Raw genomic sequence first — 12,216 nt, 5'->3', positions numbered from 1 at the left:
CCTCCCACCAGCACCCTCTCCAGCTGCCCTGGCCTTTCTCACTCAGCACAACCGGACTCTCCCCCAGGGCCCTGGGCTCACTCTCTTTTCCTGGATTTGTCAACCCATTCAGGGTTGTTTGGGCTCTCCAGCATGGGGCTGGTTATCCTCCCTGATTTTCTGAGTCTGTCAGCATATTCGACTCGGAGAACTGTGGTGTGGTCTGCATCTCCGTCTCCCTGTCACCTAGGCCCCCCCGGGCTCATTTGACAAGAGCTGTCAGACAGCAAGTCCATCCCTCATGGGGCTCCTCTCACATCCGCGTCTGGGAAGCAGTAGCCAGGGTCTCCCTCGGCCTTTTGGTCCACCCAGTCAATGCTGATTTGCAATTCCCTGGGCTGGGACAGACTGTTTAGGATGAGCCTGGTTCCGATTGATGAACTCTATTTGTGACCGGTGTTTATGTGATGGTGGCTATCTGAACGCTGGTTACAAGACAGGGGATAGGGTATGGATACTACTTTCCAATTCAACTCTGCTGCCTCTCTTGGGAAACAATACCCACCCTTTTGTGGAAACCACCTCCTTTCTTCACCCTCCTCTGCATCTTCTCCCAGGGCTCCTGGGACAGCTCATTCACGGTTTCCTCCCTGTCTCTGTCAGAGACATCTCCAAATCGGCCCCCAGCGGCTGTCCTGGCGGCCTCCAAGTGTGCTGTTAGCCCAGTGTCTCCTCCCTCAGCCTCAGGTCACTCCATATCAGGGTTGACAGCCCGCTAGCCTGTCTGATTGTCCATTTATGCAGGGCTAGGCCCCGATGCTGGGAGGGGAGGAAGATGGCAACCCTTTTCCTCGGCGCTTCAGTCAACATTGGGTTTAGGAGGTAGTTCTTAGGCATGTGAGGCTCTGGGAAACAACCGAAGGCAACCAGACCTGGTCCCTGTTTCTAAAACAATAAGGACTAACCCGGGATCTCCCAACATTCCCCTTCCCCGGCATCCACATTTCAGTGTCCTCTAGCCTTCCAGAGCCTTTCCATTCCCTGTCCCTGCACCAGTGTATACTCTCAGCTCTGATCTCCTTGAGTCTACATTTCCAGATTCAGCCTCCACCCCTAAGCCCTAAGCCAGGTTCACCTTACACCTTCAGGAACTAACTGCCTCTTGCTCACAAAGCCCGGCTGGCTCCTTTCATATCCGGCTAACTGCCTGCCATTCATTGTTCTCCCTGCCAGCCTTTCAGTCCTACCATCCTGTTCATGGTCCTTCATGTCCTGGCTCCTCTGATCCCTCGTCTTGCTTCGGACAGGCTCCCATGAACCTGAAGCCTCTATGAACCGGAGGACCTCGTTCTGAGTGAAGAAGAGCCCCGTGGAGACAAGGGCAAACTACCAGAGCCAGGGATGGTACAGATTGGGCTCCGACCCGGGCCCTAGTCGGGAGACACCGTTCCTCAGCAAAGCAGCAAGTTGTTCCCGTATGGGTCGCAAGGTAACACCAGCTGCCTCTGACATCATGGAGGGAGGAACCCTGTCAGGTTGCCAAGGCAACACCAGCAATTTATGACATCAGAGGCTTGAGGTCTTTGGTTCTCAGGGGGCTGGGAAGATTCATGTTCCTGTCAGTCAAAGGAATGGAAATTCTACTTCTTTTTCCATCTCGTTTCTCTGGGCTTGGGCATGAAGTGCCAAGGCTTTCGTGGTGGTGGGAGCGATGAGCCACAGGAATAACACAGTGGGGTCCTCTTCCCTCACCCCCTCTCACTTGGCGTCGCTTTCTTTTGGGGCATCACCCGGGGGTGTTTGTGCTATGTCTTTTTTCTCCCCCCTCCCAAATCACCCCTCCTGCAGTTCTCGTGGCCTGCATCACGTCACGCTGTGTCCTGCTCACACACAGGCATTTGTTCCCTTTGATACCTCAGGCTCGCTGCCCCCCCACGCTCCGGGCAGCTCTGATCTGCTTCGGCACTCCTCCTCCAGCCATCATACCCCTTCTTTGTACCCCCTCCCCTCTCGCCGTATTCATCACCTTCCTTCCCCTGCGTGCAGACTGCTTTATCTGTGGACCCCTCTTTAAGAGTGCCGCTCGCCTCCCTCTGTAGAGCGATGAACTCGTTTACTTCACCCTCCCGATTTGTCATTGACCACCCACCCTCAGTTCCTTCTCTGCTCCCCTTCCGCAAAGACGGCCTTCCCTTCCTCTGCACACGCCTCACTCATGCGTGCCTCTACCCCATGTGTGTGCTGTGCCCGGCCGCCCCTTCCTTTCTCTAATTCTGTTCACCTTTGAAAGCTTCCATCTTCTGCCCATAGCTACCTCCTCCTTTCACTCTCTCCAGCTCCTCAAGGCTTGGAAGGACAATGGTGGGCTCCAGACCACAGCAGACTCCCCAGACCCTGTAGCACCTTCACTATCCGTTAGGCTGCATGGGCCCGGCCCCTTGCAGAAGGCAGCATTCACCACACGAGTAACAACTGCCTACTCAATCATGCAGCAGATAAATGTGCTCGTAGCAGCTGAGTGAGACGATAGGCCCAGGAAGTGAAGAGTAAGTCACTGCCATCAAGAATGAGCCACAGAGGGGGGCAGCCAGCCAGCAGCGTGGAGCTCAGAGTCAAGGAGAAGGTCCCCTTGCAAAATCAAACTTGACACTTAACTGACGTAGTAGCACTGCCTGATGAAGGGGTGATATGCCCCTGGAAGCTCATTAAATTGATCTCTTGGCCTGTTTATATGCCTTCACAAATCACGCCCTGCCCGCCACCCCTGGCCCTGTGCTCTTTGGGACCAGAGATGCTGGGTCAGAGAACATGAGATAAAAGGGACTTGGGGTGACCAAAAAGAGAAAAGGCAAGAAGTAGGTAGATTATAGGAACAAAGGTGAAGAATAAGCAAGGAAGTCGGAGAGAGAAAGAGAGCAAGAAAGACAAAATGAGGAAATGAAGTCTGCAATGATCAAGTGGGGGAAGGGAGAAAAATTATGCCAGCGAGGAAGAGATTTGTGGTGGGAAGCTCTTGGAGCAAGAGAGTAGGGGCTAGACAGGCAAGGTCCCAATGGGGGATACCAGACCAGTACATGGCGAAGGGGGCAGTTAACAAAGCTTGAAGTTCCAGGGTGAAGGTGGAAGAGGAGGCCCTCCTGGGGGTGGTGGTGCTGAGAGCATGATACTGGAATCCTTGGGGAGACACATCTGCTCCGTCACCCTACTCTTCCTTGCTCCCTGGCCGGGGAGACCACATTCAGGGCTGACAGGCACACTCCAAAGTAGCCCGGAGGTCAGAGAAACCCACACAAGACCCCGAAGGAGAGGGCCAGTCCTAACCGGCTAAGGCAGGGCACACAGTGATGGGGGCGACACGGGGGGAGGTTCGCTTGGATGGGAAGGGTCATGCGGAGACAGACAGGGACAGACGAGATGCATGGGGAAAACTCAGTGGCAGGGCCACATGGGCAGAGCTCGGCGGGGCTACAGGCGTGGGGAGTGCCCAGAAAGGCCAGCGGCCCCCACCCCCACGAAGGGGAAGAATGGATCTAGTTGGGGGTCTCCACCGACAGACACGCTTCACCTTGCAAGGGGCTGTGGCACCTCCTCACCTACTCAAACCGTTCCCCTCCTAAAGCAACTCAACTTAAGGGAAACATCGAGGGTCTCTGCGCAGCCCCCCGCCCCCGCCCCCAGCACGAGCGCCCATCCATCAGCCCACCCGCGGCGGCTCCAAGCTTCCTTCCTCTCTCGGCTGGCGGGGACCACCGAGACCCTGCTCCCTTCCGGCTGACAGCTCCACGCACCCCCGCACTCACCCGGCCTCCCCTTCCCTGTGGGACCCCAGTTCCCCGCACAGCTCCGCGCCGCCCGTCCAGCCTTTCGTCCCCTCCGCCGGCCGGCGGGCTCCTGGGCCAGCTTGGAAGCCTGTCCCTTCCCAGGCTCTCCCTCCACCCTTCTCCGCCCGCCCGCCCGCAGCCCTGTCTCCCCCAGCCCTGCCCCTCCTCCTCCTCGGGCGTCCGGTCAGTCTGTCCGTCCGTCCGTCCGTCCGTCCGGGCCCCCTCCCCCAGCCCCCTCCAGTCCCGCTCCGTCGCCGCCAGCGGCAGTCTCCGAGCGCCTCCTCTCCCCTCGGTCTCGGGCTTCCGAAGAGCAAGGCAGGAAAGGAGAGAGCGAGAGGGAGAGGGGAGGAAAAAACCACACACACACACACAACCCAGCAGCATCGGAAATCGATGCACTTACACCTCAGCTGGAAGCACGGACGGGAGTCGAACCGCGGCCGCCGAGCAGCGCGAGGCGGGGAGGGGAGGGGGCGGCTCTTGGAAGGGACTTCGCCGCTGTGTTGATTCCTTATTTTTCCCCTCCTCCTCCCTCCCTCCAGCGCTCGCTCTGGGGCGTCGGGGACGGCGATGGAAAAATAAATAAATAACTTCGCGGCGGTGAGCGAAGTGAAGGAAAATAATCAATGCTATTTGGCTGCGGCTGAAGTGCTTTCCCGGCTTCGTGAGGGGGTTTCCATTGATTCAACCTGGGCACTCGCTCGCTCCCTGCCTCCTCCTCCTCCTCCTCCTCCTCGCCCTCCTCCTCCTCCTCGCCCTCACTCCTCCGCCTCATTCACTGGCTGGAGCCCAGGCGTCCCACACAATGGAATAATCAATACCCAGGCGCCCGGGGCGGCCCCACTGAGCAGGTGCAGCGGCCCGCCCGCCGCGGCGCATGCCGGGAGATGTAGTTCTCCCGCCCCGCCGGCCGGCGGGGAGCGGTGGGGGGGGGGGGCGGGGGCGCAGGCTCCGTGGGCGGGTCGCTCCTGGCACGGGCACCGCGTTGGAGCCCGTGCCTGCCAGCGGGCAAACTCCTGCCTCCTCCTCAAACTATACATTTGTTTTTAAATCCTCTCCAGAGCAAGCCCGGCCTTCCACTAGCTTCCCAGAGCACCCGAGGCTTCCCCGCACTGCTTTTCTTCTTTCCTCATTACTCCCCGCTCCCTCCGGATTGGGAACTAGGACCTTCTCCTCTACAGCGATTCCTGGACCGGCGGTCCCCTCCACGCCATCACACTCACTGCGGCGGCTTCCTTCTTCGCCGTCTTCCGTTCGCCAGCTGGACTGTGTTCTAAATAACACAACTGCGAAGGCTGACTGCGTGCGCAGCCACGATCCCAGGCAATTTACACACACGAACTTTCCCCAACGCTCACAATCCTAAGAGGCAGAGACTGTATTTATGAACCCCATGTTACAGTTGAGGAAACGAAGGCGCAAACAAGTTAACAGGCCCAAGGTCACGGGGTCAGTAACAGCTCCAGGACTTTAACCTGTGATCTGCTGCAGAGCGTCACCTGGAGCCGGTACATCAGCTGCGGACGTCTTCTTCTCTTAAGGAACGTAAAGCCCCCAAGTTCACAGGGGTGAGCGGGAAGGAGGGCACTACCATTTGCATCTACTGTGCTTTCGTTTGCCATTCGATTTTCACTCGCAACTAGCGTAGCTCCGCCAAACCTAACATCCCCGAAGAGGAGCTGGGAGTCAACTGACGGGGCATCTGGTCCGGAGTCGTTTCTTCCCGTCTATCGAGCTGTGAGGTCTGCCCCATTGATGGCCTTTTTCATTTTTTGGTGGTCATCAATGCTGTCTGGTTTTCTTTTTTAAATTAAAGTTTTTAAAAAAAATCATTTTATTAAGGGCTTTTACAACTCTTGTTACAAACCACACATCAGTTGTATCCGACATATTCGTACATATTTTCATTCCCTCGTCCTTTTCTGTACATTGGCTTTCCATTGAGCCCTTGGGATCAGTTCTTCCTCCCACCCCACCCCCGCCATTGGCTTTTATAACTCACAAAATAGATCAGGTCTTCTTGGGACGACAAAACTGACCAAGAGGTTACGTTAGTTTAAAAAATGAACAAACCCCTCACTGCCATCAAATCAATCCCTGCCTCAAAGTGACCCTATAGTATAGGCCAAAGTAGAACTGCCCCTATGGGTTTCAGAGAGTAACTCTTTCAGGGAGTAGAAATACTTCTTTCCCCTGAGGAGTGGCTTGTGATTTTGAACCGCTGACCTCGTGGTTAGCAGCCCTGAGCAGGGCACCTACCCGGTTTTAGTTATCCCTTTTCCAGGCCATTACCCATGGCCTGAACGGAGAGGCCCATCGTAGGCCAACAGCTTGAGTGAATGTTGGTACGCTTTGGCCTCGGCGACCAGGTCCCACCCCCTTCCCAACGGCCCACCTGCAGCGTGAGCTCAGCTGAAGGCTGAGCCCTGCGGCACCAACTGCAGCTTCTTGTCACCATAGCGACGGGGTGGGGCGGGAGCGAGGGCCGTTTCCCTTTCGAACTACATCTCCCATCATGCACCGAGGCCCCAGGCCCAGCTGAGGCCTACGACCCGGGCCGACCCTCGGGGACCGGGAAGGCTCTGGAAGGGCGCAGAGCACCGAGGTGACGGCCTCGCTCCCTTGCCCGCTGCCGGCGGGGGCACACCTCTCCACCACCGAGCCCTCGGGCAGCGTTCTGCCCTCCGCACCACCGTATCGGGCCTAACATGGCCGCTGGTGCGGGGACGCGGGGCCGAGGGCCGGAGCCGGGAGCTCTCCCGGCATCCTTCGCGGGCGCGGCGCGGCGCGGCGCGGCGCGCGCCCTCCCCTAACCCCGGGTCCCGCGAGAAGGAGACCGGGCTTCCAGGTGAGAGCCAGGCTCCGCGCCGGGGCAGCGCTGGCAAGGGCGCGGTGCTCCTGGGAGGCACCGGGGCACCCAGGTACAGGGGGCGTGTTGAAAGGAAGACGCCTGCCACGGGGTCGGCCGTTCGAGCGGGAGTTTTGGGCTGAACACATTATCAATGGGTTTAGCTGGAGTCCTGTCACATAGTGGGCAGCCTTAAAAATATTAGACCGGGCCATCCTTCACTGGTGGCAGGGGAAAGGGGCAACAGCCCCAGTAGCGAATTCTACCAGTGAGCAATGTGACATGGTTGTTTCTTGCCTGGCACGTTTCCCAGGACCCTGATGAGCTGTCTCCCGGTAGAGATCGGCACCGACTCTGCGCTCCTCGGTGAATGTTTGCTCACTGACAGCTTGCGGTTAACATGGCCCCTGGCTCGATTGAGGTGGAGCGCAAGTTCGTCCCGGGACCTGGCACCGAGGAACGGCTGCAGGAGTTGGGGGGCATCCTGGAGCACCAGATCACCTTCCGAGACAGCTACTATGACACCCCCGAGCTGGACCTCATGAGGGCTGACCACTGGCTGCGTCACCGAGAGGGTCGTGGGTGGGAACTCAAGTTTCTTGGGGCAGCAGGTGTCTCGGGGGCCCACACAGAGTACAGGGAACTCACAGAGGGGCCTGCAATCGTGGCCCAGCTCTGTGAGGTTCTGGGGACAAAGGGTCAGGGGACTGGAGGTGTGGCTGCCATGCTAGGTCCCCTGGGACTGGAGCAGGTAGCTAGTTTTGTGACTACACGGAGCTCCTGGAAGCTGATGTTTTTGGGGGCTGAGCAGGAGTCCCCACTCAGGGTGGACCTGGACACAGCGGACTTTGGCTACGCCGTGGGTGAAGTGGAGGCCCTGGTGCACGAGGAAGCCGAAGTACCACAGGCCCTGGAAAAGATCCACAGCCTGAGCAGCCTGCTTGGTGAGGGAAACAGGCCCCTCTGCCCCCAGATCCCTCACTGGACTATGCCATAGGGGAGGATCTCTGGGTCCTTTCTGAAATGGGCACTGTGTTAGCCCTGGTCTGGTGGACCCAGTCATTTTGCCCAACCTGGCTTCCTTTGCTTTTATAGTAGCTGTCCAGCTGGACTTAACCCTTCCACAGCTCCGTCCTCTTGCTCCTGGTATTGCCCTGCACCTAGTTCTCATCTCCTAATGCTACCACTGCACATCTCTTTCCGTTCCATACGGCTGATGCCAGTCCATCTCCAGCCTCCCCTGGAGTGATGGTTTCAGAAACTCACAGGGGCAGTTCTACCCTGTCCTATAAGGTAGGTCGCTAGGAGTCAGGATGGACTTTTTAGTTTTTATCTATTTCTGGGCACCCTGCGGGAGTAACGGATTATGCGTTGGGCTGCCAACACAGCAAGGTCAGCAGTTCAACACCACCAGCCAGCCAATCCTCAGGAGAAAGATGAGGCTTTCTGCTTCCTAAAGATTTACAGTCTTGGAAACCCACCAGGTTGGGGTGGGGGGAGGTCTCTCCTGTTCTATAGGGTCACTAGGAGCCAGAATCGACTCGCTGCCGGCAGCCAGTTTGGAGTTGGGGGGTTTTGTCCCCTCCTCTCCCTCCTCTCATTCTCACAACCATCTAGATCTTCACTTAGTCTGTCCTGCTGGCTCTGCATGAGACGGAAGTGTGTTGGTAGGCTGGCGGCTTTTCCGTTTCCGTTTCCTAGGCTCTGCTCCCTTATAGATCACTCATCCACCCAAGTGCAGGGCAGTGCCTTCCCACAGGGCCTTCAACAGCTGTCGCCTTCTCAGCAGACACTGGCCCTCCTGATGTATGTCCATCATGTTGCCAGCCGCTGCTGACCACTGACTTTGGGCAGCAGGCCACCCCACGGCAGATGGAGGGTAGACTATGTGGACCCGGCCCGAGGCTAAAGCTTCTGGTCTTCCTTCTCCTCCCATGCTCTCTGGGCATCTCCGCACATGCTTCATTACTCAGCTAACGAGCATTGGCCTGCCTTAGGACGGGCTGTAATCTTGACGGGTGTGGGGGTGGGGTGGGGACAGAAACCACCCACACTTGCGGCCACTGTGCGTGCGTGTGTGTGCGCGCGCGCGCGCCTGTCTGTGTGTCTGTCACCATGGGTGCCTTCTCGCTGGAGGGGCTCAGGCTTGGCTAGCCCACCAGACCTCTCAACTGGCCCCTAAGGGCTTTGGTCAGACAAGCGGTCGGGTGGGTGCCTCTGAACCCCCTGGGCCTGGCTGGGTGGGCAGGGTGCAGGCTGAGCCTTTGGCCCTCTCGGCCTCTGTCCTCATGGTGCTTCCGTCTGTAGGTGTACAGGCCCTGGAGAAACCACCCGCCAAGCTGATCGTCTACCTGCAGCGTTTCCAGCCCCAGCACTACCAACTCCTGCTGAAAGTGAAGCGTGCCAGAGAGAGGCCCCCAGGGACTCAACAGCCAGACTAGGAGTGTCACTGGCCAGAGGACCAGAGTTTGGGGTTCTTGCCTGAGCTCACGGGGCCGCTTAGCCTGGCTTCTCTTCCAACAAGGAACTCCTGACTCTCCCCGGCCCTGCTGACTCCTTTGCTTACCTTGAGCTCCTCTGCCCTGAATCCTCCCCGGCCGCCTCTTCTCCCTCATCCGTCAGATGCAATCTGTGGACCGCCCCTCTCCCCTGGCCGCTAAGCAGCCTCCATTGATTTCCGCTCGTGTTTATAGGATTTCCACTTAGCCGTGATCAGTAGTTAAGCACAGGAAAATCCCTTGCCACCCCCCCTCCCTTGGTCGATGCCATTGATTCTGCCAGAGGCTCCTACCCGGGCTTACAGCTGAGTTAGAGAGGAGGGCGGCAGCAGGGATTTCCCCGCCTGGGGTGTGGGGTGTGGGGAATAGCAGTAGGCTCCCGAGAAACAAAGTGGGAGCTGCTGCTGCTGCAAAGCGAGAAATTCTGGTTTGGTTTTGCAATGGTGCCCTGTTCCGGCCCCAGCCTGTGGAGGCTTCCCCTGGACGTGTGGGGCAACCCACTCCCCAGGCTGCAGAGGGGCGGAAAGAAAAACCTTCCTTTGTTGATCAGGTTTTAAAGGCGTAGGAAGATACAGAAATTCCTGTGTGAGAACACTTCTTCCCTTTATGGTAGGCGTAGACGTTTTAAATCTCAAATAGACCCCAGTATGGCTCTCGCCCCCCCCTCCCCTTCCACTGGGCTTTCAGGATCGGTGGGGGAGGGGGCGGGCCCTATGGAAGCACGGGCCACAGCGCCACCTGCTGGTAGCCCTCGGGCGCAGGCTCCAAGCAGCTGGAGTGGAGGCCACGAAACCGAGCTTGCTACTGCCAGGTCTCCGCGGGCAAGTTGTTCACCTCAAACACCTCCTGCACCGACTGCCCAAAGTGGTTGTAGGTGAGGCGCAGTTTTAGCCGCAAGGGAGCCTAGGAATAGGGGAGCCAAGGCCAGGGTTAGCCCCAGGGTGTCTTCCTGCCCTTAATCCAGTGGTTGTTTGGGGGGGGAGGGAGGGGGTTGCGGTGCTCTGGGAACTCACCTTGGTAGGATTGAGGACTCTGAGGAGCTGGGTGATGGGAAGGCTGCCCTGAGCTGGAAGTGTGTCCCCACTAGGGGCCTGTAGCTGCAGCTGGAAACTCTGGAGAAGGGAGGTTTGGGCCAAGCCCAACAAGGCAGCTTGCTGGGTTTCCGACAACCTCTGGAATGGCCAGTCCTCCCTGGTCCGCTCTGAGCACAGCTCAAATCCCTCCCCTTCCTCTCCTCTCCATCTCTCACCTCTCCCCGTTTAATGGCCTCTCTCCCCGAAATGCCTGCGCCACCTCTGGACTCTAATACCCACCTTGGGCACAGCAGCCTGGCAGACGAAGTGGGTGACGTCACTCCCTGAAGAGTTGGTGGCAGTGGCTGTGATTAAAAGCAGGGCAGGGACGCCAGAGGGTCGCTCGAAAGACAGAGTCAGCCGCAGTCCCTGGCGCTCGAACACTCTGAGGTCTGGGATGGGGGCTAGAGGAGGAAGAGGCAGCCACTTAGCAACGCTCAGCTGAGCACCTGTCTCGTGGCAGCCAGGACTCCAGTTGCTGGTGATAATGCAGACGGGAGCACGAGGCCCTGGCTGAGGAGAGCTTACAGCCCAGCAGGAGAGAGCCAGCACTAGAAAGCCAGCCAGATCAGAACCAACGGCGATGGCTGCTGGGAAGGAAATAAAACGATGGCAGCTGGGGGGTGAGGGGAGTGGTGGTTGGAGAAGGTATCAGACATTTCAGCCGAGACCTGGAGATGAGAATAAGGAGAGGACCATCCCATGCAAAAGACATGAATTGCTAAGGCTTGAGATGGGGGTCAGGAGTGCACAGCGGGTGTGTGGCATGAGGGAACGGGCCCTGCAGGCCAAGGGGAGGCACAGAAGGGCACCCAAGAGGGTGTGTGTGTGTGTGACTGAATCAGCATTCTGGGAAAGGGAAAGGCGAAGGGGGCACACGAGCATCAGGCATGTTCCCACCCCACCTGCAGGCCCAGCCTTCTGAGATGTCCCCTCTCCCCCTCTGTGCTCTTACCCAGTGGTGGAGGAGCCCCAGGCATGGCAGGGAGGCATCCAACAGCATCTCCCGGGGAGGGACTTTGGGGAGCAGGATGCTGGGCACCCCCAGAACTGTCATCCAGCAGATCGAGCAGGTTCAAGAGCTCTGAGGCCTGGGGGAGGTGGGAGCGGGGTGGGGCACAGGGTGAAGGCTGGATGCAGGACTGAGCACATTCCCAAGCGCATCACAGTGTCCAGAGCCTCACCTTGGGCTCTGTGGGGGTAGGGGAGGCTCCTCGGCCTTCCTCCTCGGGCTGCTCTTCAGCCTGAGGGCTACTCCGCTCCACCAGGGGCATCTTCTCCAAGATGGCAGCCCTGAGGGGACAGAATGCAAGGGTGTCCCCACAGAATCCCCTCCTGGTGACGCCAGGCCTTTCCCAAGAGGCTTCTGGGAGAGAGATGAGAAAATGGCGAGCCCTGGGCACATAGCAGGGAACAGATGCTCCCCAGATTTCCCCCGATGGCACAGGGTCGCTGACATTCAGATGTGTGTGTGGTGGGGCAGAGGTTTGGGCCGCATGCGGCAGCACTGTGGGGTTTGGGTTTGGGGTTCAGGGTAGGGTTAGGGTTTGGGGTTTGGTTTCATGGTTTAGGTTACAGGATTCAGGTTAGGGTTATAATTTAAGGTTCAGGGTTAGAGTTTAGGTTACGGGTTCAGGGTTCAGGATTTGGTTTAGGGTTTAGGTTACAGAGTTTGGAGTACAGGGTAGGGTTATGGTTAAGGGTTCGGGGTTTGAGTTTAGGGTTCAGGATTTTGTTTAGGGTTTAGGTTATAGGGTTCAGGATACCGGGTAGGGTTATGGGTTCAGGGTCACGGGTTCAGGGTTTGGTGTTTGGTTTTATGGTTCAGATTAGGGTTTAGGATTTAAAGTTTGGGTTTGGTTTAGGGTTCAGGGTCAAACGAACCTCATGTGGTCGTACTTCCGGAAGAGAGCGTTGTACTCCACAGCGCGCTGCTGCAGTTCCAGATCCAGGCAGCTCCCGTAGATGGACACCACCTGGCGGATGCGGCTGGGCGG

General features: G+C 58.0%; 2 protein-coding genes across 5 annotated transcripts in view; one reads left to right on the top strand and one right to left on the bottom strand.

Moving 5' to 3' along the window:
• The first annotated feature begins 6,581 nt into the window (after nt 1-6,581).
• Nucleotides 6,582-9,724, top strand: THTPA (thiamine triphosphatase). Of its 3 annotated transcripts, none has more exons than XM_045288058.1 (3): nt 6,582-6,648; nt 6,962-7,592; nt 8,956-9,724. In XM_045288058.1, exons 2-3 carry the CDS (start codon nt 7,049-7,051, stop codon nt 9,087-9,089), a joined length of 678 nt encoding a protein of 225 aa, XP_045143993.1. In that variant the 5' UTR covers nt 6,582-6,648; nt 6,962-7,048; the 3' UTR covers nt 9,090-9,724. The 3 variants fall into 3 exon arrangements, with proteins under 3 accessions (XP_045143993.1, XP_045143994.1, XP_004698538.1); XM_045288059.1 differs by lacking the exon at nt 6,582-6,648 and adding an exon at nt 6,655-6,721; XM_004698481.2 differs by lacking the exon at nt 6,582-6,648 and having other exon boundaries at nt 6,738-7,592.
• AP1G2 (adaptor related protein complex 1 subunit gamma 2) overlaps nt 9,725-12,216 on the bottom strand; it is a 7,727-nt gene continuing 5,235 nt past the window's right edge. For both annotated transcript variants that reach the window (XM_004698483.2, XM_045288057.1), the window contains 6 exons: nt 12,104-12,208; nt 11,404-11,512; nt 11,175-11,310; nt 10,460-10,623; nt 10,160-10,258; nt 9,725-10,049 (listed from right to left, as the gene is read on the bottom strand). In XM_004698483.2, the coding sequence (XP_004698540.1) occupies nt 9,948-10,049; nt 10,160-10,258; nt 10,460-10,623; nt 11,175-11,310; nt 11,404-11,512; nt 12,104-12,208 (715 nt within the window). In that variant the 3' untranslated portion in view covers nt 9,725-9,947. The remainder of the gene's footprint in view (nt 10,050-10,159; nt 10,259-10,459; nt 10,624-11,174; nt 11,311-11,403; nt 11,513-12,103; nt 12,209-12,216) is intronic.

This window comes from Echinops telfairi, unplaced genomic scaffold (genome assembly GCF_000313985.2).
Source record: "Echinops telfairi isolate 266 unplaced genomic scaffold, ASM31398v2 ScPeMD7_18;HRSCAF=68, whole genome shotgun sequence".
In the NCBI taxonomy this organism is placed as follows: domain Eukaryota; kingdom Metazoa; phylum Chordata; class Mammalia; order Afrosoricida; family Tenrecidae; genus Echinops; species Echinops telfairi.
The sequence above is the reverse complement of the archived record's forward strand: the minus strand, read 5'-3'. Positions and strand labels throughout refer to the sequence as shown.

Excerpts from the sequence above, each read along its gene's own strand:
- THTPA (XM_045288058.1), top strand. The coding sequence starts at position 7,049 with ATGGCCCCTGGCTCGATTGAGGTGGAGCGCAAGTTCGTCCCGGGACCT. Across the intron at positions 7,593-8,955 it reads CAGCCTGAGCAGCCTGCTTG|GTGTACAGGCCCTGGAGAAA; the intron begins GTGAGGGAAACA and ends TTCCGTCTGTAG.